At 31.8% G+C, this 24,633-nt stretch overlaps 2 protein-coding genes across 3 annotated transcripts; one reads left to right on the top strand and one right to left on the bottom strand.

Annotated features, from left to right (window-relative positions):
• Positions 1–1,569: 1,569 nt before the first annotated feature.
• LOC149904894 (uncharacterized) lies at positions 1,570–18,962 on the top strand. Of its 2 annotated transcripts, none has more exons than XM_090107424.1 (7): positions 1,570–1,679; positions 12,476–12,607; positions 13,025–13,132; positions 14,767–14,925; positions 16,155–16,318; positions 17,191–17,371; positions 18,419–18,962. In XM_090107424.1, exons 1-7 carry the CDS (start codon positions 1,647–1,649, stop codon positions 18,554–18,556), a joined length of 915 nt encoding a protein of 304 aa, XP_089963550.1. In that variant the 5' UTR covers positions 1,570–1,646; the 3' UTR covers positions 18,557–18,962. The 2 variants fall into 2 exon arrangements, with proteins under 2 accessions (XP_089963550.1, XP_089963549.1); XM_090107423.1 differs by having other exon boundaries at positions 16,155–16,339.
• Positions 18,963–19,778: 816 nt separating this feature from the next.
• On the bottom strand, positions 19,779–21,960 carry LOC149904893 (uncharacterized). Its single transcript, XM_090107354.1, has 2 exons — positions 21,516–21,960; positions 19,779–20,863 (listed from the first exon to the last, which is right to left on the bottom strand). Exons 1-2 carry the CDS (start codon positions 21,683–21,685, stop codon positions 20,407–20,409), a joined length of 627 nt encoding a protein of 208 aa, XP_089963480.1. The 5' UTR covers positions 21,686–21,960; the 3' UTR covers positions 19,779–20,406.
• Between the last annotated feature and the right edge of the window lie 2,673 nt (positions 21,961–24,633).

The raw sequence follows: 24,633 nt of genomic DNA, 5'->3' as shown, positions 1-24,633 counted from the left end.
ATAATATATTAATGCGATCATCCGGATGTATGCATTATTGGTAAAAACATTCTTAGAATAACTTTACAAACATGCGAATATATTACAAGGTTGCAACTTAAGAAAATGATAATATATTATGAAACACCTTCCGTGCCTAAAAACCCTCGAAATGAGTAATATAAGGTCCTTATTATGCTTTTATCTTGTAAGTTTATGATGCAGGTACAATATTTAGTAAACAGGTAGAAAATATAAGTGCTTGTTTTATCAAAATAAATGTTTTCCTACAAATAAATAATCATCAAAATCGGTACACCCAGTCTGAGGCAACAAACCCAAAAAAAGTACAGGCAATTTGAAATCATTTTTATGAAGTCGGTTGACAATACTCTATATCTATCTTCTGGACTGAAATATGTTCTTCAATTAGAGCTCGTGAATTATATTAGGTACCTACCTATTATGTTTAATGAGTGAACCACCAAGAGGAATGTCGATTCTACTGGGAAGAATCGCCAAGAAACTCGATTGTTACTCATTTTAAAAGCCAGTTTTTATGACAAACAGGTGCACAAATTATTTCTGAAATAATTAAACGATTGAAGAATGACATCCAATTAATATGATGGCAATTGAGTCCTGTGAAGAGGAAGAGATTTGTTATATCGAATTTAGATACAACATGTAAAAGCTATTGCGATTTTGGTTGACGATAATTTTTGTAAGTAGTTTTATATTCAACAATAATTAATTAATTTTCACACCAAATACGGAGAAGACCTTTTTTCACAAGTTTATGGAGCTTAATATGTTATAGGATATATTATTATTAATTATAGGACGGGTTTTTACACCTAGGTACTTTTAGTCGCTCTACCTACATGCCCAAGTTTGCGAGAATGGTAAGGAAGGCGAAAGTTTCATACTTGTCAAAATGTTTGATTGTATATTAATTAAACGATAGAGATATATTCATTTGCATTAACATTAGAGAAGAAAATGTCGTCGTAGTTCTTACTTCTTTGTCTTCTTATTATTTGGGACTAATAAATGCTAAGGATGCTCAAAGGTGTACTATAAAGAAACACTAAATACCGCACTGCTTGGTAATTGACTTAAGCTCCCAATAATTTATGTCTGCTACACCTGCGACGCGGCTAAACAAATGCTTTTACATTTTGGATAAAACTGGATTAGAGTATAAATTAATCACGATGATAAAATCTATGTTTATACCGATAGAAGATTTTGAAATATCGCTTTTTATAAATAACGAATAGATAAGATTGCATCATTACTTATTTATATACCAAAACAATGTCCACCGTATAAGGTTCCCTGAATTTATCGAATCCGTTACAGGAAGACAAATTGGCATTGACGGTGCATCGACAATGTTTAACGCAAACTTCCACATTCCTGTTTACGATACATCGCTGGTTTTTGTCTTGAATACATTTTAATTCATACACAGTCGGCAATGAACATCGCATAGGGGTCAAGAGTCGTGAAGATGAGTCGTGAAACAAGTTAGGCGGGTGTCGGTCAACATAGCGGGGTACGGGGGGTGTGTGACGTCATTGGAGGCTGTGTTGTTATATAGGAGATGCGCATGAGACCATCTCACAGTTTTGACAAGTGTGTGTGTTATACGAGTATCGAAAATGCTGAAGTACGGAACGTTTTTCGCGATCGCCGTGAGTATTTCTTTCATACATTTGGTTGTGGTTGTAGAAAGGAGAAAATTAGCTATTTAGTTGTTTGGAATTTTCTATAAAACGTAATACTAGTAAACACCACAGTGAATTTACATTAATTTGACTTGACATTAGTTTGATCGTGTTTATCCTTTTTTATGTGTTCTAAACGTGAGAGGAATTATTATTTTGCTATTTTAGACAATAAAAAGAATATTTAATTCATGAAATTAAATTTGAAGTAAAAAAATGACCTTGTCTATTAAATGTATACTTAATAATTATTTTATTTGCGAACAAAATTATAACGTCATTGTTTTTAATTTATTTTAATATTATAATTGAGACTTAGGTAGGTTAACATGTTTAATATTATGGATTGTTTTTTTATATTTCGGTAGGATATAAAACCATCATAGGATATAGGATGTAAAACCATCTTTATCCTCGAATTTTCCAGAACTTTCCACAAGGATAAAGCCCCACGCGCATAGGGACTAAAAATAACTACTTTTTGTTTATCTTATACGAAGGGCACTGTATTAATCATAAACCAGTTTTTAAATAATATATTCATTTATTATTTTGTTCATAGTTGTAAATTCATAAATATTATAATCTATTTCCAACAAGAGGAATTTAATTGTCTATGCGTCGATTTATTTGCTAGCTTCTAGACTATGCATCGAATTTTGAAATATTTTTTAGATGATAAAAATGTAATTTTCCTTTGATTTTTTTTTAATTCTGTATGTTTGTATGAGGGGTGCGTTGATTGGCGCGCAAAATAATTTTACCTCACCTTTCGTACTTCTTTTTATTAACATTATTCTCTTCTTATGGCAATAACAAATAAACATGCATTAAGATAGTGAATCTCCTCTTCTGAGGTTATACGCGAATATTCGGCAAATTTATAAAAATTACAGTACATAAGTACAATAGAGTCTTATACTCATTAAAAATATTACACCACAAAGGTGGTACAGCCTTCAGTGAGCTTTTAATTTGTTACCAAACCGATTAATCAGTTTTAAACAGCCAAGACAACTAGTAGGTAATTTACGAGTTAGAAACATGATTGATTACAATACTAATAACAAAATATTAAACAAATATAATTTACTAGAGGTCCGCCCCGGCTTCGCCCGTGGTACATGTTTACGTTTTCTCTACATAAGAACCATCCTCGTACTTCAAGGAATGTAATAAAAAAAGAATTATCGAAATCGGTTCAGCCGTTCTCGAGTTATGCGCTTACCAACACATTTTGCGATTCATTTTTATATATAAGAAGATTAAAAAGACAATCAGTATTTATTTTAAACTCATGATGTTATGTGATGCATCAACACGACGTATTTGAACATGGTTAATAAATTATTAAAATAAATAACCGTATTTATTTATAACGTTTACTGTATTACGGTTGTTTGAATGAAAAATATTGCGTAGGTACGTTTTCCGCCCGCCGCTTCACCTGCGTTTTCAAAGAAAATTTATCTTTTTTAAGCGTGATATTTTGCTTTTTAAAACGTATTGTTATAATTTATAAACCTATAAAATATATTTAATGAAAATAAATTTCATACATTTTGTACTCGCCAAAGTTAACTATGTATCTAGTTTGTTTTTACGGTAGGTATTTCATAAAACCTATATATCATAGATATACCTATAACGCGAAACAAATCATAAGTATTTTTAATGACCAGTTTTAGTTGAATTTCAGCGATTTAATGTTTGTTAGAAATATGTAGAGCGAATAATAGGTATCAACCTAAATGTGGACAATTATTAAGAAAACAAGTTCTGAAATCGAACGGCTTTCATAAAATATACTAATAATATCTTCATCTCATTATAATTATTATTTATCACTTTTAAGAACCCTCACATTGTTTTGTAAAAAAACTTTTCATTGGGCTTAAACTTTCGAGTACTTAAATTTAATTTCTCTGACAGTCAAGAAATTAAATTTACTGACATACCTTTTTTACATTGAAAATAAGAGGATTCGTTATTTCTTCGATTGAATGTTCTTAATTTATGAACCCATATTTTTAAATTATTTACGGCCAAATTTTACTTATGAGAGGAAGCACCCTTGCAATAAAATTGTATATTTATGACATAATTTTTTCCTCTTTGCTCTTAAACAGTGATTAAAATATTCGTTTGATACCTTTAAATTATGATAAAAGAAGTATTAAAATTGTAACGACTTCTTAATGGCCGTATATTTTCAGTTGCTTACGAATAAATAAAAGGAAAGTTGATGCACCATCCTTATTTCCTGATGGTGATTAATGAATAAATTCATATAGGTACTGTAACTTTTTGATTAATTTAGAGCGATTCATAGATTCATTTATTTCAAAACTATTAGTACTTACTCGTAGTAGTTTTTTAAATTAGGTATAGCAAATTCTTAAAAAGAAATTTCACTTTATCAAGATGATAAATACCTACGAGATTTAACAAGTAGACGTTTTCATTTTTGTCCTACAAAACCCTTTAATACATAGGCATTTATTTATTTATTTTATTTTTTACATACATAGATTCCTTACAGCTATTTGTATTACAATAATATTTATAATTAACTTTAACAAAACAATACGCCAATAAAAAGGAATACCAATAGTAAGACAATTAATGTGACAGTAGTTTTACATTAATTATAACAATGACAAAGTGGAAAAAATTAGTATATATATTTTTTATATTTAGTAGATATTTTTCTACACTTATGAATAACATGGAATCTTTACTTATCTATACTAATATTATGAAGCTGAAGAGTTTGTTTGAACGCGCTAATCTCAGGAACTACTGGTCCGATTTGAAAAATTCTTTCGGTGTTCGATAGCCCATTTATATATCATGACGCTAAGAGCGTATACGCACTATGCGGGTAGCCGCATTGCGGGTAGCCGTCCGGCTGACCGCAAGCACAATTATGTACGCAACCGCAGACCGCACAGTGCGCATAGAAATGAATATTACGTACATAATTGTGCTTGCGGTCAGCCGGACGGCTACCCGCAATGCGGTTACCCGCATAATGCGTATACGCTCTAAGACCAACAAGAGCGGAGCAATGCGGGTGAAACCGCGCGGAACAGCTAGTTGTAAAATAAGAACCTATGATATAGATATTCTTTAGATAGTATAGTAAAGGACTTTGTAAATTAAAATTCTAAATAAAGTAAAACTTTACATGAGACAACATTGAAAGAAGCCTCCATAATTTATGAGTCGTAAAAGTGTGACGTTTTGTAACCTTGTATTAAAAATATCCTTAATAATATTACTCACATAATATAACTTGTAATAATGTTAAATACACAGTAAATTTGTTTGTCGCAACATTTCTGATAGATCTTCAATGACATAACTGAAATGTGACCAAAATGTTCAAGGAGGTTTTATACTTCTTCTCAAAAAGCATTTTTATAGCGATACTGTGCTAGTAAATATATACTTATGTAGTATGTATCCATACATTATTAATATTATAAATGCGAAAGTAACTCTGTCTGTCTGTCTGTTAATCACGCCATAACTACTGAACCAATTTGCATGAAATTTGGTATAGAGATATTTTGATACCCGAGAAAAGACATAGGCTACTTTTTACGTTTATATAGTTATAGATAGGTTTTATCCCGGAAATCCCACGGGAACGGGAATTATGCGGGTTTTTCTTTGACTGCGCGGGCGAAGCCGCGGGTGGAAAGCTACGTATATCATATATGTAGCTTAATCACGTACATAAAAACGGGTAAAGACCCAACGATTTAAAAACTTAAGATCATCGTGACATGAGTATATAAAAAGATATATAAAGACAGCTTATCTATTTCTCCGCACTTGTATTTTATAAGATCTTTTTTTTGTAATTAATTAATTTAGTAAAACCAATAGTTTACAAACATTTTATCAACTAGACTTCCTTCAGAAGCGCTTTGAATCGTCCAAATACATAATTCAAAATTTACCACCGGTTCGGAAGCCACATATAATTTTACGAACCATCTCAATCTAATATAAAAATAATACTTTCGATTTCAATTTCTAAGAACTGATGATTCCGGTAATCGTGAATAATTTTGTCAACAAGACATTTTGAATAGTATCAAGGTTACAAAGGTTTTTGGGTGCGGTCATACGCAATGAGACTTCACAAATAGATGATATAATTTTCAGTTTTTAATGTGTTTGTATCCGGGTGTAGACGAGATATTTTTTAAATAATTATTAGAGGAACTTGGTTTGTTTTTATACTTTTACTATGAGTTTTCTTTGTGGTTCAATCCTTTAAAAAATACTAGAGAATAGACAAAGGTACCTAATATTTACAAAATAGAGATAAATATTGTAAAATACGGCAGTATCTACTAGAAAAAAAGCTTTTCAGAAGACTATTATTCTAATATTTTTTATAAAAAATAACGAAAAAAACATGCAATCAAATTAAAATCTTTTAAAATTCGGTTGAAAAGTAACATGATACAAATAATATCGTTAGCATATTTTATTTAGAAACATTTTGAAAGGAAAGCATTAATTTATGGAGGTTTTTAACACGCGATTTATGGCTTACAGCTATTGAAATCGAACTGTATAATTTGAGAACAATTAAAAAAAAAATCCGGTCATGTTGCGATTTTAAATGCGTTTTCAGACAATGAACTTGCTTTTAATTTGAGCTCTTATCAACCGACTTTAAAAAAGGAGGTGGATCTCAATTTGATTGTTTTTTTGGGTTTGTTACCTCGGAACTTTAGAGTGAATCGATTGCCTGTTCCTTTTGCCTTCCGATTGTATTAAAATTTTGTCTAGTTCTGACTTTAAATAATTATTATTGTATTGAATGTTTATAGTTGGAGGAATGACTGTTATTTTCCTACACAGTCTTCATTTTACTTCGGTATATAATATTAACAGTAGATTTCAAGGATATTTCAGTTTTTTATTGCTTTTTATAATTGCTTAATTTTGTTAATTTAGTAGATGAAAAAGTTTAATTGAGTAAGGCAATTAACAGTTCAGCAATTTGAGTTACATTTTTAACGCTTAGTTCTCATCATAATTTGGTCATCATAATATTATTATTATAAAATTGGGACTGTAAAGTTTATAATTATTACTGAAGTAACAATTTATTAAAATATGATTGTTACCTGTTAATTAGTGGCCAATTTCATTGCTACAACCAAAACAATATAATTATAATTTTATTTATTTAGCATAAGGTTCGGATATCGCAGATCCATTTGTTAGTAAAAAATGAAAATCTAAGTATCAATGTTAGTAATTACATCTAAAAACTCGACCAAGTCCACCATAGGACACCACGCGTAGACAAGTCGTTGACGCAACATCTGTACACACAAAGTGTCCCATGATGGGCAATATGACCCCAATGAAACAAATATAAAGGAGTCGGTACAAATGTATACTATAGGGATACAAACATACAGGTAAAACTAATAAAAGCACAGATCATGTTATACCTACTATTCATAGTATGTGGTAGATAAAAAAAGTAAAAAATTAGTGCAAATGCAAGCTCAGCAAATTTAAATATCCAAAGGTGAATATAATGTCAAAAGGAACCTCATTATTATTATCAATGAATTAACGTAACCGTCTCGTCTGTTTTTTGCAGCGCGATTTTCCCGAAGGTCACTCAACCGGTTCTATTACTGGTCAAGTTTTGTTTTCATTTCGTAATTATCGCGAAGATGAGAGCTTTGTAAAGTTTGTGGGTTCCGTAGATTACTTTTGGCGTTTTGTTTTACGTATTTTGGTGTTTTTCTATAGTAACATATTAGATTTAAATGTAAAGTGTTGTTCATTTTATGGAATGATCGAGACAGATTTACTTTTGTAAAGGAAGAACAAGAGCTTTACGTTATTAATTTATGTAGACCCATCTGTTCATCCCAGTTTTTTGAGGCAAATCAGATTTATTGAATATAATTTGGTAGGTACCAAAAATTACTTCCGTAAAATGTTTTGCGAAAAACATTCGAAATATTTCATCATGTACACGTGCAGTCTATATTGATTAGGTATAGAGATGAATTTATTATACTTCTATGTAAAATATTATGTAGATATCATCGCTATTCTAAAAATAATAAAAAAAAAACAAGTTTAACACGCGATACATAATTAAAACGTTTAAATAGTTACAAACAAACAACAAATATCAGTAACCTTTCAATCGAAATTTCGACAAAAATCCTATTCAATATGACGCAGTATTTTGTTGATATCAAATCAGGGATTACGTAATTTTTTTGCGCAATAGGTTTTTATAATATGTGCTTATAAGATACTCATATATGTAATTGTACCTTAATTAATACATTGTCAGACATTTGATACGGGTTTTTGTAATAATCTTCGTCTACTATATTTATGAGTTGCTTCAATAGGTATTCGAATAGCTTTGTGATATTAAATTTAATATTTTGTTATTGTGTAGTTTGATTGAGTATGCGATCGTCTTTATTGACAAGATAATTTTGGTGATAGGTGCAATAATAAGGACCTTAATCTTTGAATAAGCTATATATTATAACATCATGAAAAAATTGCCTAAAATTGTATGTTGTCGTTATTCCTATTTTTGCATAAGTTGTTGGGCGGTATTTGCTTATCATTCAAGAATATATTTATGTGTTAATTACCTACATCATATTTTTTTTTATTTTGCTAGTAAATCTCATCGCGGATTGACGGTTAGCAGTGAGACATTCCATTGATTTAAAAAAAAAGAACGAGCGTTTTATATAGGTACATAAAACTAAATTATTCGCACCCAATATGAACAATTCCGAGTAAAATTTTTCTTAATTTTTTTCTTTTACCATCTTTCAACTTTTAGACGATTTATGGATGTAATTTTATTAATACATGGGTCACGACATTCGATCTGTCACCGATATTTTGGTCACGGATATAATTAAATTTACACGATTATGGAGATTAGGCTCTGTAGTCTGTACTGTATGAATAATGTTTCGTTCACAGTTCATGTCAAGGCAAAGGCTTTGGAGTTATGAATATCGTATTTGATACTATGACGATAATGCACTGGTGCCTTGCTAGTGTTTAACTTTTTGGAGTATCAAATGCGAAGGTGTTACTGCGAAGAGTTTTTTGTGTGTATAAAATATACTATGTATTATTCAAGTAAGCCTTTAATACTTCTTAGACCTTAATCCGAAATTACGAATCTTAAACTGACTTAAAAATTAAGGTAGAGTAACTTTTTCTTAAACTTTTTAGTAGAGAGTAGATGAAGTTGTATGAAATGAAGTTTCATTTAATTCCGTGATATAGGATGTTATTTACGAATAAACCCATGTATTTATATTAATTCATGTAAATTATATTCACGCACGCGTGTACGTTCGTTCAGAAATGTATGCCAAGTGTAAGTTTGAGACTAAGAGCCACTGATGAAATTTTCATATAATTTTACATTTAAAAATTTGTATTGTAAAATAACGACTAATCTTCATGGTCGATCTGAGTATTTTGTAAAGGAAGAAAATATATATTTATAGGAAATTAAATTAAAAATTAAAAATTAGGTAATCACTTGCAAACTGATTATACGGTAGAGCATAGAGTCGAGCGTGGTCTTGAGTTGTTTCTTAGTAGTTTTAAGTAATTTTCAAATGAATATTATATTTTAAAGTAAACAAAAAAATTGGTTGTCTGTAAAGTCGGTTTACTGACGATAGTTGAACGTGACAACGTCTGATTGTGCTTCTTTGTCGCTCGTTCCGCGCTCTCGCTTGCACTTCAAGCCTTACATGGAACGCCTCAGAACGAGGTAACGCCGCATGAGTCATGTGGCTTTTCGTGCGTGCAGCCAGCTCTATCGAATTATAAGACGTTGTCACGTCAAAATGTAGCTTCGTTTGTTTGAATCCACCTATTAAAATTAACGTGATTAACATTTCGAATCAATTTAAAAGTAACAGCTCTTAAGCTTTATAGTTTTATTTGTTTTCTGTTATGTACATGGTCATCACATGTATGGCCTTACTATGGATCTTTTTTCTTAACACATTTATCAACTCGAGAAATACTATGTTTTTGCCGTCTATTATATTCTTAATGAAAAATTCAATTTTAAAAAATTTTATTGTTTACTCTCTTTTCGCCCGCGTCTTCGCCCACGTTTTCAAAGGAAAACTCGCATAGTTCCCGTTCCCGTGGGATTTCCGGGATATAACCTATCCTATGTGTTAAAGTTACCCTCTATATGTGTGCTAAATTTCATTATAATCGGTTCAGTAGTTTATGCGTGAAAACCATACATACATACATACAAACCTTTCCTCTTTATAATATTATTATAGATAATATTAGTATAGATAGAGGAATGGATCGAATTAAGTATAATAATTCGGAAATCAATTTATAGCTGTTCTATTTTTGACCATAATTTATTTACAAATGTATACGTCAGATATATAGCACGTATTCGTTAAATTTGGAAACACTTGTTTTGGATGTGGTAATTTTATTCACCTTTGCTCTAAAAATATTACACTACGTACTAATATGATGCTAATATTATATTATCATATTACAGTACCTACCAGATCCATAAATACTACTGCGTAGTTAGTTTGTGTACATATTTACATAAGCTGATTATACACAATTCAATTTTTATTAAAATATAAATATTTTACCGTTCCGTACCGGTATACGTTCCACAATTATTAACAAACAGTGTAATTCTTTAAAAAATACGTATTAAATATTCTTTGTCGAATCGAAGTTTATAACTTAGCGATGAAAACTCCCAAGTTATCATTTTAATAAATTATTATACGAATACTACTTATACTGAATTAATTTTATATACGCATTAAATATTATTGTCGTAGATTAAATCTTGCCAAAGAGAAGATACATTATACCATTTGAGCTACAACGAATATTTTACCGGTGTTTAATCCTAAAATTTAGATTTTACATTTTTTACATTCGTATTTTATTACGAGGTTATTTTATTCGTATTTTTAACTTCAAGAAGAAAAAATATTCGTAATAGTTTCATCATTTATAATATCCCCTAACATTAAAATGTCTCAGGATAATATTATTTCTATAGTAAATAATGATTTGTAAAGAATGAGGCAGCATATAGAAATAGTGATGGTTTGACTATGTTATCCGATACAAACATACGTATTAAATCTATACTTTATTAAATATTATAAAGCTGAAGAGATTTTTGTTTGTTTGGACGCGCTAATCTAAGCAACTACTGATCCGTTTTGAAAAAATATTTCGGTGTTAGATAGTCCATTTATCGAGAAAGGCTACAGCATCACGCTAAGACCGAGCGGGAGCGGAGCAATGCGGGTAAAACCGTGGGGCACAACTTAAATAAATATGTAATGCACATAATATGTCAATAATTCAATCCATACTAATATTATAAATGCGAAAGTAACTCTGTCTGTCTGTCTGTTACTCAATCACGCCTTAACTACTGAACCAATTTGCATGAAATTTGGTATAGAGATATTTTGATACCCGAGAAAGGACATAGGATAGGTTTTATCCCGGAAATCCCACGGGAACGGGAACTATGCGGGTTTTTCTTTGACTGCGCGGGCGATGCCGCGGGTGGAATTAAGCTAGTATTATATAATACTAATGATAATGAATATATTATGTTACGTCATGTTAATGACACTGAAATATCCTTTTTGTATAATAATGCCATTAGATAACTTCTGTTCAAGTGTATAATAAAAAGTGTAAATAGGTGTTACGTAATGCTGTGTTTATTATTTGTTATTGTATGATAAATTATTGAACTGTATTGTAAGATAAATGGCACTGTATTGCACCGAATACAACTAAAACAATCAATTCGCGCACCTTCATTCGCGGTTTCACTATTCGCGGAATAAAAAATATCGACCTAATTCCTATATTCGCGGTCTAAAATTCTTTATTCGCGGATCGAATCGGTACATCGGTACATACATATTTTACCTAAATAAAAATCATTCCTTATCCGCCTTACCCTGAACTTCAACTACCAATGTAGAGTAAAAAAAAATGAAAAACGAGTAAAAAATGCCAAGCCTAAACCTGAAGATAATAAAATTAAATGGTAATTTATGTATGGTAAAAAACTTCAATTAATCTGATTTCTTTATGTATTTGCTTTATTATTTCGTCACCTAGGAACGTATAATCCCTTAAAAATTACCATTTCATATTTATGGTTTCTCTATTCGTGGCACATTTACGGAACCTATTATCCGCGAATAAAGAGCCTTTACTGTTTTCATTTTTACTAACTGAATGATGATCTTTTATTCTTACATTAAAGATAGAATAGATTTACTACCGAGTCCGTCTTTATGCTTTCATGTGCAAATACAATAACTTATTACCCATTATTACCCATAACATAACGACATTTTATAGATAGACCATCCTGGCACGAGGAGAGCCGACCCCAAATAAAGGGATAAGGCAAAGGAGGAACGATAGCGACATTTCATATTAATTGGTAGATATGTCTAAGACGTCTCTACGAATAATCCATAATATACCAGATAACAATAATGCAACAGTTCAATATACATTCCTTAATCTACGATGTTAGACAGAATTATATGAATAACCCCTTGGAAAGTTCTAGAAACATACAATTCTAGAACATTAAAGTACTTTAAGACGTATTCCTTCAACTTAAACGTAAATTAACAGTGTCTTTTATTTTACAGTTGGCGTTCACCACGGCGGTGCCAACAAATGTGTTGGAGCTAGACTTAACCCCTGAAGAAGCCCAGAAGTACCTGAATAGCCCTCCATTCACAGAACCTAAATTGGCTGGACGTACTGCTGTTTTACCTTTGGTTAGTGTTGATTTTTGTATTGAAAATGTCGTACTTCTTGATGGAACTACATTTCATGAAATTAGAGTCACTATTGACACTTAAAGTTACACTTATTTAAATAATGAAAACAATCATTGGATTTTGTGAAACGAGTTAGCTTTATTAAGGGCCGATTTTATAATGCTTGGATAAAACTTATCCTCCCAATAAAGTATTACACGATAATATACGTATGTCACGTAAACTGTAAAATACCTACGGGCAATTAGAATACATTTTAAAATGGTAGTTTTATACATTATTGTAAAGTCTAGAAAATTGACGTCTGAATGAACACGTAACTCAGAAATAATTGAAAATCGTTGAGTTTATTTAAAGTATAAAAAAATATTTATTGATCACAATATGTTTTAATAAGAAATAATACAATTTCAGATTCGCTACAACGACCCAAGGTTTCGTTCAGCGGAAGCCGGTCCCACTCTCGGCCACTACTGGAAGAATGGACACGAAATTGAGAACCCAGATGACTACGTTGAGGAAGTAAGTTAAACCTTAAAAAATAAAAAAAAAATGTATTTTTTCGGAAAAAAAAATCGTTTGACCAAAGTAAAAAACCTTATTATTATTGAACTTTTGATTATATAGCATAAGCATTTTAATAATAATAGGTAGTATCATTATGATGTCTATTATATCGCTTGAGAAAAAATTGTAAGGCGGAAGAAAAACGTTTCTTAAATTTTTTTTTCTGATTTTTTTTGTAATTGTTTTTAATTTTATCAAGCATTTTCGAAATAAACAGCGCGTTTTATTAACGATTTAGAATTATTGCAAGAAGACGTGAAAGGCAGTTAAAAAGTAATCAATGGTAAATCGTTTGTATTAGGTACATTTAGAGTGAGCAAATTCGTACACTTATTTAGCAAATCCCAAAAAAAAAACAAATAATACTAAAAAATTCATTCACATAAAGTATGAATCAAGAAAATGTAAAGAAGGTAGAGAAAATGAATATTATACTGGACTGCTTGCTCTTTCTATCATATACCACGTTATAATATTACATCCGGTATTATTAAAAAACAAAAATTTATGCGTCATACTCAATCAAGACGAATTGAATAATATGTTATTAATTTCCCAGATCAGAGGTCATTTAGTAAACAACATGACTCATCCTAAATTAAATATTTAATGAGATGATTCAAGTAATAATAAGCCCTTATAAAATTTTCGATGTCTATTCATCAAGGTCAGTTGAATGCATGAAATATAATTTTATGCCTATCGTATCAAAATAATAATTAATTATAAGACAAGAATAACCTTAACATTTAAGCTAAATTTTTGCCATGAAATGTAAGGAATTTATTAAAACGGAAGTACTATTTATTACAAATAATTTTAAGATCTATCAAAATATTTTTTCATTCATTTTATTTTATGGCATTTCTGATACTTCGCGTGTAAATACAATTATGTATTGGATTTGGATAAGTCAATATACGTAAAAAGCCGTGTATCTTTTAGGTCTAATTGATAAAAACATTATTCGTAATACATATTTTAATACACTCACAGAATTTAGAAGTGTGAAGTCCCATGTCCCCAAGTGAGGTAAGGGGCAGATGCATTATGCATACATCTGTTTCACTGATCGATTTTCTTTAGAGACAAGTAGGTGATCAGCCTTCTGTGTCCTGCCAGACCGAGACATTTTTTTTCTTCGTCTCCACCGGGAATCGAACCCAGGACCCTCGGTTCTACGCTCACGCGTTCAACCACTGTACCAAGGAGGCGGTCACAGAATTTAGAGGTTTACCATAATATTGTACTCATCTAAAATTACCAATATTTTACACTAGCTTTCCGCCTGCGGCTTCGCCCGCGTTTTCAAAGAAAAACCCGCATAGTTCCCGTTCCCGTGGGATTTCCGGGATAAAACCTAGCCTATGTTACTCGTGGATAATGTAGCTTTCGAATGGTGAAAGAATTTTTAAAATCGGTCCAGTAGTTTATGAGCCTATTCATTACAATCAAACAAACAAACAAACAAACAAAGTTTTCCTCTTTATAATATTAGTGTAGAATTAACCGACTTAAAAAAAAGGCGGAGGTTATCAATTCGGCCGGTATGTTTTTTTGGCTCATAATACTTTACCAACAATTTCCAGGTATACGACGCTTCCCAATACCACGGCCAAGACGGTCTAGGAGCGTATGCTTACGGCTACCAGACCCCTGAATCCGCTAAGGCTGAGAACAGAGTACGTTCTGGTGACGTCACTGGATCATACACTTTTAAGGCTGGGACCAGCAATGACTTGATCAAGGTAAGATTTTTAGGTTATAGATATTGATGGTATTTTTAATGTTGTTCTTTTTATTTCTAAAGAAATGTTTGGGTTTGTGCTATGAATAGTGAAATTCTGAATACAGATCGGAAAAATTTAATATTGATTGATGTTGCATGTGCAATTTAATATTGAATGTGCAGATTCATACAATTATTATTTGCTTCCATTAAGAATTAGGAATAATAATAAGCTTCTATTTCTTCAGTATTTTCATCGAAATTAATTTCTATTACATTTCCTAAGGTTCCCATGTAGAGCAATAAAGATAGCCTATATGTATGACTAGCCGCTCCGCGCGGTTTCACCCCCGTGGCTCCTCTCCTGTTGGTCGTAGCGTGACGGTATATAGCCTATAGCCTTCCTCGATAAATGAGCTATCTAACACTGAAAGAATTTTTCAAATCAGACCAGTAGTTCCCGAGATTAGCGCGTTCAAACAAACAAACTCTTCAGCTTTATAATATTAGTATAGATGAATAAGTTATTTTCCCCGAATTTTTATACACTACCATACGAAAGATTTCGGAATCTTTGCCTCATATCCCCGTCAGTAAAAACATTGATATCGACTTACTTATAATAATAATTATTATCTACTGCCAAAGTTAGAAATAAAATAAAATGTTCACCTAGAATATTTTTCTCATCTTATTAAATATTTCAAAATCTTTGTCCATATTCCTCACTAACAATATTTACAATATATCTGATAGGAAGTCATCTACAGTGCAACCTCTATAATTATCTAATCCTTACAAAATGCTATCAAATCTTTGTCCATATCCCTCGTCACTAAAAACTGATAAATAATATCATCTTCATACTTCAAAAGTTACGAACAAAATAAAAATTTTTCCTTAGAATATTTTTAAACATTTTTTCATCTTATGAAATACTACTAAATTTTTGCCCATATTCCTCATCACTTAATACACTGATAAATACTTACAATATTTATCTATTATCAAAATCCATACTAATATTATAAATGCGAAAGTAACTCTGTCTGTCTGTGTGTTACTCAATCACGCCTACACTACTGAACCAATTTGCATGAAATTTGGTATGGAGATATTTTGATACCCGAGAAAGGACATAGGATAGGTTTTATCCCGGAAATCCTACGGGAACGGGTTTTTCTTTGAAAACGCGGGAAAAGCCGCGGGCGGACCGCTAGTAAATAAATAAAACCAAATTGTCCCCAGGTCCGTTACTGGGCAGACAGCCAAGGCTTCCACCAAGAGGACAACATCCCCAAAGTGGTCCTCAAGCCAGTTGAAGAAGCAGAAGACGTGCGCCAAGCTCGCCTCGCGCACGAGAAGGCGTGGCAGGAGGCAGCTGCGGCCGCGCGCGTGCAGCCCGACCCGCAGTATGTGCACCGGCTGTTACGGTTTGTGTGTAGTTAGAGCGCAGCTTGGCTTGCACTGGGTACTCTTCCATGGTGTTTTGAAGTGAAAACTTCTTTAGCGGCGTTGGGTATAAAATCTTAAACTCGCGTCAGGACACGTGACCTGATCGAAAAAGCGTAAGACGGATGGATATCAAACATGCTCAACGTTAATAATCAAGTTTTCACATCTGCCGGCACTCCCGGAGTGCAACCCGTCTTTTTTTATTGTGTGTGTGTGTGTGTCTAAGATATGTTGCTTGTATTTGGTACTGTTTTATTTTTGTATTGATGGTATTTCAAGGTATTTTTTTTGTGTGTGTAAAATATGAAGGTTTGAGTGTTTTGATTTGATGATATTGTTTGAAGGTGTTATTACTGTGTGTTATTATAAGTAATATTTGATTGAAGATTGAAGGTTCTTGTTTGAAGGTACTACTGGTTCGAATGAAGTATCGTGTCAGGGTTTTTCAATAGAAATTGATCATTCTGCATGTTTTAATAATGTTCAATGTAATTAACTGTCTTTTTGAATATATTTGATGAAAATGATTAAATTAATCTCATTCAGACACGGTCTGTATCGTGTTCGAATGGATAAGAATTTAAGAAGACTTCGCATTAACCGCAGTTCAGTAAAATCTACTTTATGAAAAGATACGGGACTTCATTTTTTTAATTTAAGTTATTTATTTTATATGTGTTAATCAGTATTATGCCCTTAAATATGTGACTTTTCTACATGATAACTATAACGCTTTTAACAACCACGCTCAGCAATGCTTCTCACTTTGTGCTAACGGCTAACCTAACCAAACCTACAAATTTTCAAACTAATTAACTAAAATTTTTAGAGGAGAATACAATCCCCAAAATGACATCTACCAACCAGCTGCTTCTGAGCAGCAAGGTTCATATGTAGCTGCTCCAAGCCAGGCCCGTGAAGGCAAAGCGTATGGAGGTCAGGGGTCTTACCAGACCGGTCAACAGGCGTACCCTACACAAACAGAGAAATTTGAAGAGCCTGAACCTACTGTAAGTATTGATAATAAGCATTAAGCGCGTCACACACGGTGAAGATACTATAATATTTTGAAAATACTATAATAAAATGACCCACAAAATTTCGGGTCAGTAGGTAGCTGTGGTAGGTAGTAACAGGAGGCGGTTCTACAAGGGTCTTAGTACGCAATGACAAAAAAAAAATGATGGTCAGAACGCTGATACCGGATACCTTAAGATACTGTAATCTAAAATATTACAGTATCTTAAGATAAAATATTATAGTATCTTCACCGTGTGTGACGCGCTTAACTCTTAAATTGAATTTTAGACATGGTTTTACTAATTTGTTATGTTCTCGATGAATATAAAATACAGTAGGCCCGCTTGCTAATCCGGCACCGGCAATTTTTCCTCTATGCCGGATTGTCGGAAATGCCGGATTATCGAATTAGTATAGGACTATAAAATATAACTTCTACAAAACTATAAAATAAGACTTCATATTTAAAATGGTACCTAAGTTGAATTTATTATAAAAAAATACATAAATTAATTAAAATATTAATTAAATAAGTATTAAAATTACATATTAGGTTCATCATTTGTGACGTTTTCGTTCAGTAGTCCGGCGTTCAGCTATGTAAAATGCCGGATTATAGAGCGGGCTGTCTGAGTCCCGAAGTGCCGGACTACTGAGCGTGCCGGATTGGCGAGCGCCGGATTATCGCGCGCCAACTGTACTACTTCAGTTCTTTAAGTAGTTTAAAATATGAATGATGAATTTTAGACAAATTTTTAATGTTGTTAGGTATAAAGCATAACAACTTTCGTTTTTTTAATAAGTAGGTTTATAAAAATGTTTGAACAACTGATTAAATACGATAAATAAAAGGTAACAACATACAATTGTTGAATATAATTTGCACTTGTAATTATTTACAACCTAATGCTATGTGGCAACTGGCAATATTATCCTTAAGATCTTAAGAAAAGTGCTTTTAGAAGTGTTCTAATTGAATAAATAAATGTTTGAGTTAAGTTTAATTTTAAATTCATTTTTAAAATTTATTATTTCAGGGTCCCCCACGAGGTTTCTTCTACGCCTTCAACTACCCAACATCCATCCTGGTTGCCAAAAAGGACCTTCAAGGAGGATCAAACTCTGGATATCCCGTGGACCAAGACACTTATTCTATCAACGCTAAACAATATTAATTACCTAAATAGATGTGAATTAAATAAACAGAACCTTGCCAGTTGAAAATTTATTAAAATCCCCCTTCAAAACTGACTTTCATGACAATTAAAATTTAATTGTTTGACAAGTTAATTGTTTATAAACAGTGTTTCTATTTTAGGGATGTATTATTTAGGTGTTAGGGCCCATCTTCAGAATGTAGCACATAGAAAGTTATATTACTGTAATTAATGTACAATGATATTTTATTCTTGATTTCCGGCTCGGTTCGAAAGTGTAACACTAGTGCCATATTTTATGTTAAATATATGAATTCACAGTTTAACTGTTTGGTTTGTTAAACTCTTGAACCAGGTCTTTGTTTTAGTTACCAGTTATTTTAAGTGCCAGTGTATTGATTTAGAATAAATATACGCAATTGTATTTGCTGTTTTATTTATATACCCCGGCTTCATCTACACTAATACTATAAAGAGGAAAACTTTGTTTGTTTGATTGTAATGAATAGGCTCATAAACTACTTTATTTTAAAAATTCTTTCACCATTCAAAAGCTACATTATCCACGAGTAATAAAATTCAAAAATTCTTTATTTGGAACATATAGAAAATAACATATAGATATAAAGGATAGGTTTTATCCCGGAAATTCCAAGGGAATGGGAACTATGCGAGCTTTTCTTTGAAACCGCGGGCGGAGCCGCCGCCGGCGGAAAGCTAGTCTATTATAATATTATTGGACCTTTATAAAAAGTGCTATGTACCTAATACCTATGTTTGTAAATATTAGTGACACATCAATTCTGTTAAAAACTGTTATCTTTTACAATGTTTACCATTGTTTTTAATTTAACCTTTTCCTCCCATGTTATTAGGTACCTACACTTAGGCCTACCCTAAAAATTTACAAAAAATAACGAACTGTATGATTTCTTACAATTTATTAAAATATCAGTTCATATTTTTCTTTCATTACGGATACCGAAAAAAAAATTAACAAATCAATAAGTACTTATTCTGCAAGAGTTTTGTCTTGGCAGTTGGCACAGACTATGCAAAATTTATTAAAATGAATCCAGAGGAACGACAAACATAACGTATTACAAACGTAATTATTACTTTCTAGAAGACACAATCATAAAACAAATGGTCATCGAATCTCAGGTATTATATTTTGTTAGATAGGGTTACTAATTATTGCACACTGTACAACCGGGTTATCGTGGGTAGGTATATTATGATATTTCTATATTGATAGTTAAATCAAAGCATAAGAACCACAGTTACCATTAAAATAACTTTTATGGAAACAAAATATTCGTTTGATTTGTATACAATATGAATAACGGGACATAATCGGCTTTGATATGAAAAAGTTTTCGCCTTCAATAAAATGACAATAGCTCCGTTTACCTTATTTTCTATATACGTGTTTCCATTAACTTTCTACAATAAATAACAAATCGATTGCCGAATTTCTCTTTAGAAATGCAGATTGCGTTCATTTTGCCAATTTTAATGCTTTCAATTCTATGTTAATGCTGTCTCTGTTTTGATAAACGTTACATGTTTTGTAAACAGTTTTTTGTTGATCGTTAACGGGATTAAAACAACGATTTATATTTGGTAGGGTTATATTTTCCAATTGTTTATTGGAAACAGATGTGATCTGGATGCTAATTCAAAATTTAACACATATGTAGAATACGATAGAATCAATATTCAATAAATTAATGGTAAAACATTTATGACACATAAGAATAAACGAAATTAATACATAAAACTTTATAGCAACAAAACATCAACGCGAACAATAAATACCTACTATGTTTATATCTTTGGTGTTAGATTGTATCCCTAGATACTTACTATACTTGTATAGGAAGATTCAGTCTTTGAGTTTCAAAAGGCATAACCATAACAGGCTTGTTCCGTAATCGTAATGTATTCAATACAGATTTTAGACTTCCAGAATCCTGACCAGCTATAGGTCTTTGGTACGGAAATCTCTGTCCAATAATAGAAATGATACCAGATATACCATTAGCTATTCCATTATATGCCCACGAAATAGAATCGGGAACATTGATTTCAATAGGCAAAAACGGTATGGAGGAAATAAAATCACCGAGAGAGAATCTAGCATTAGGTAAAAGTACTAAAGCTCTGTGTGGTTTTTCCTCTGGAGCGTCTATTACAACGGAATCTAAATCTTCGTCGATTTTGCCAAAGTCGCTTTTTGTTTTTGGGTCGGTGTCGTCGAGCTGACTTGTCTTCAAATCATCATTCGGTAGAAGGATGACGAGCGGTTGTTGTTGTTGAATCCTGCAATTTATGAATAATTATTATTTAATACGCATGCACTTCGCATGATCTAATTTTTTGATTAGATTCGAATTTTTCTAAACTTTATGCAAACTTTCATTTGTATAGTCTTCTTTTATATATAAATAAAATAAAATATCATTCAGGTAATTGTGTAGAATTTTAAGATTTGAAATTTAAACAGTAATTGTCTGAAGAAGCGCAACAGGGTATTTAACCTACCATGTTATATTGGTTATCATTTTAGTACAAGGATGGAATATTTAAATCACGCCCTTAACACATTAATCTATTTATGTCACATACTTCCATAATCAATGTATGATAACTTACCCATATTTGTTTTTTTTGAACTTATGATTTTACTATACGATTTATTATCGTTTTTCTTCCATGATAAAATCAGATTTTCCAGTTACATTATAATATTAACAATTAATGCTAGATAATTTGATTAATTATTTTTCATATAACTATGTTACAAAAAGATATACCTACTTATACCTACGTTACTAGCTAAAAAAGAAAATCCATCGCACATCTAATGTACTTGGTACCACAGCTGTTTTTACATCTCTATTTCAAATCTAACAACACCAAATGTTACTAAACAAAATATGTACGCAGGAATATCGACAGTATTTGTACTTACATAGAGAACGGATTCGCCTGCAACCTCTGCAATTCCACCATTTGCTGCAAGTTCGGCATGGGCATCAAAGGATATTGCATATGCCCCATCTGCATATGCAGCGGTGCTGGTTCCACAAAACCGCATAATAGTATTAACAGCATCATCTTGAGTGTCGTAATGTTCATCATTTTGGAGTTTATATTGGTCTTAATTGGTTTTTAATGCATGGAATTGTTTCAATAGTTCGGAGCGTTTGAAGAAAACTTCGTCTTTTAATTATTTTGCTTTTTATGTTAAATCACTGAATGCCCAATTCAATTTATTTAGATTAGCCCTTCTTCTAACGTTTTGTTTCTTAACCAATCTTTTTAATTTTATTTTCGAATATTTTTTTGTCAAAAAAAAAAAAAAACAAATGTCACAATGATACGGTTCACACGGACGACACTATTATACTATATCGTCTATTGGTATAGGCCCGTTACCTGCGAAGGTATAATGTGTACTCAGGAAGCGATGCGTGTGCGCATACGTATTGCTATGCATAGCTGATGTCACCTGTGCCACTGACAGGACCCGACCTTGCCGACTTTCTTCGTTAATTATGACAAATTGTCTTTCTAATCTCTAATTACGCAGAGTATGAAAGGTGGTGTCGGGCGTTTATAAATGCATGTAATTAATTATTGTTTTTAATATACGATTGCCAGTCTCTACTGTAAGCACAATGACTAGCTTCGAGGGCCTTTTTAGTTATATTTATTAAGTTTTATTGTTATCTTCATTATGTATATTAATTATAAGCAATGTTACATTGTACAGCTGTTACTGTGAAACCTACTTTTCATTATGTGCGTCATAATGAATATAATTTTAACCCTAAAACGAGTAAAGTGCTTAATAGTTCAGAACAGTGAATCAATCATGTTATTAACTGTTTAACTCATTGTAAATAGCTCAAGCAAAATTTAGTATTACAGAGCAATGCCGTTGTGTTTCTATTACACACAATTAATTTAGGTCGATTGGATAGTTGTTTTTAATACGAAATTAAGGAAAATGAGTAACACGTTACAACAATCAATTTATAACAACTACCATTTCTAGCATCTAGTATAATTGAAACATAATTCATAATGCGAAAATCGGAAGATGCCGTTATTTTTATTAAATAGAGCTTTCAAAACCGTATTGAAAGCAACGTAACAAAAAAAGACAAAAATGGGTCCAGAATTCCTTACTTATAAAAATTCGAAGATTATTGAAAATGCAGCTACTGTAGCCTAATTGTATAAAATCAAAAGGTCCATGTTTTTAAGGATATCGCCATGAAGTTTTACCCTCTTCAATAATATGGAAATTGTTTTGGGAAAAGTTAGGGTTCCAGTGATATTAATTTGATTTTATTACAAACACAATAATATTAAACGTCAAGAAATAAATAACGTAAGTAGGTGAGACCTTCAAAGAATTAAAGGCCTAATGCAGAAAACTGAATTATGATTAACGGTATTCAGTGCAGTTAGATTCAGGTTAAATTCTCGGCTACAATTTTACAGTGCCGGTTAAACAAGCCCATTCAATTATCTTGCGTATTTAGTTCTTAGGCTGTGAGCTTTGTAGCGATTAGCGAATATTTCTTTGAAGTTAAATTTATCAAAAAAACATGTACAAACGTTAAGAACAATATATTTTTGTTACACGCTGCTGTGAACTGTACTTATAGAAATAATCCCTACTAATATTATAAATGCGAAAGTAACTCTGTCTGTCTGTCTGTTATGCGTTCCCGCTTAAACCTCTCAACCGATTTTGATGAAATTTGGCACAGACAATCTTTAGACCCTGAGAAAGAACATAGACTACCTTTTATCAAAACACCACGCGGGCGAAGCCGCGGCCGGAAGCTAGTATTAATATAAGCACTTATCGATAGTTTTAATTAAAATAGATAAAATCTGTATGACTCTACCAATTGCGAAGAAATTAATCATATTATACAACGGCATGGAATAGCAAAAAAATTAAACTTCACATATTTATTATCTGTCAGTGTGATGATTGTGATAAGAACAATAGAATCTTAGCAAATTTTCACCACAGATTTCTCAGTTTTTGAAGTAAAACTTCTTTAGGCGCGACTAGGGAGTAACTCAGATTTTTTTTCTGACGGAAGTAACGCTGTGTAGTTTCCGCCATTTAAAAATAATAATTCTGATTGGTTGTAAGTATATGTCATATACGGACGCTTCTTGACTTATACGCCAGCTAGAGTGCGTTTCACGAAAGAGTTCCCCTGCCGTTATGTTGGCATACCTGACTGTCAAAAACGAAAATATTTTTTTTAATCAAAAATGACAGAGAAAATATTCTCCTTTCTTCCTAGCCTTATCCCGTATCTTACGGGGTCGACTGCCTAGAAAGGAGAATATTTTCTCTGTCATTTTTGATTAAAAAAAAATATTTTCGTTTTTGACAGTCAGGTAAGCCAACATAACGGCAGGGGAACTCTTTCGTGAAACGCACTCTAGTGGCAAATATCATAATCAATTAGGATTATTTATTTTCAAATTTTCAAACGGATCAATTGTGAATAGCAAAGTGAATGAAAAATTCAACAGTTTTAAAAACATTATTTTAAATTGCAAAATTTTTTGAAAATTTCTAAATATACTTGTTTATTTATTACTTTTAAAATAAGTAAATTAAAAATAAAAATAAACATGTTGCGGATTATAATCAATCTATTTTAAATATTGCTGAAGACAAAATAGTATCCATAGCAACAGATATGTATATAGGTTGTCATTCAGTTGAACAAGAAGCATATGTACGCCAACAATTTCATAAAATGTCAGTTATTGATACAGGAGGATCGCCTTATGAAATCATATTAGTTCTTAACAAATTTTACATTATTACAACCAATATTGATGTATCTGATGGCTTAGCCAACGGTTGTGTTGGAAAGTTAGTGTATATTGAACGTGATGACAGTGATAACATCATACGCTTATGGCTTGAGTTTCCTGGTAAGATAGGAGAGAAAATTAGGAAAAAAGCTGCCCATCATATTCAAACTCTAAACATTAGTAGAACAGCAGTCCCAATTTTACGAAGATCGTCATCTGTACCA

The sequence above is a fragment of the Colias eurytheme genome, chromosome 11 (genome assembly GCF_061535395.1).
Source record: "Colias eurytheme isolate Ceu_HAF_F1 chromosome 11, ilColEury1 Martin Lab GWU primary, whole genome shotgun sequence".
NCBI lineage: Eukaryota > Metazoa > Arthropoda > Insecta > Lepidoptera > Pieridae > Colias > Colias eurytheme.
This window is presented reverse-complemented; position numbering and strand designations above follow the sequence as displayed.

Excerpts from the sequence above, each read along its gene's own strand:
- LOC149904893 (XM_090107354.1), bottom strand. The coding sequence starts at position 21,685 with ATGATGAACATTACGACACTCAAGATGATGCTGTTAATACTATTATGC. Across the intron at positions 20,864-21,515 it reads CAGGCGAATCCGTTCTCTAT|GATTCAACAACAACAACCGC; the intron begins GTAAGTACAAAT and ends CATAAATTGCAG.
- LOC149904894 (XM_090107423.1), top strand. The coding sequence starts at position 1,647 with ATGCTGAAGTACGGAACGTTTTTCGCGATCGCC. Across the intron at positions 1,680-12,475 it reads GAACGTTTTTCGCGATCGCC|TTGGCGTTCACCACGGCGGT; the intron begins GTGAGTATTTCT and ends TTTATTTTACAG. Across the intron at positions 17,372-18,418 it reads TTGAAGAGCCTGAACCTACT|GGTCCCCCACGAGGTTTCTT; the intron begins GTAAGTATTGAT and ends TTATTATTTCAG.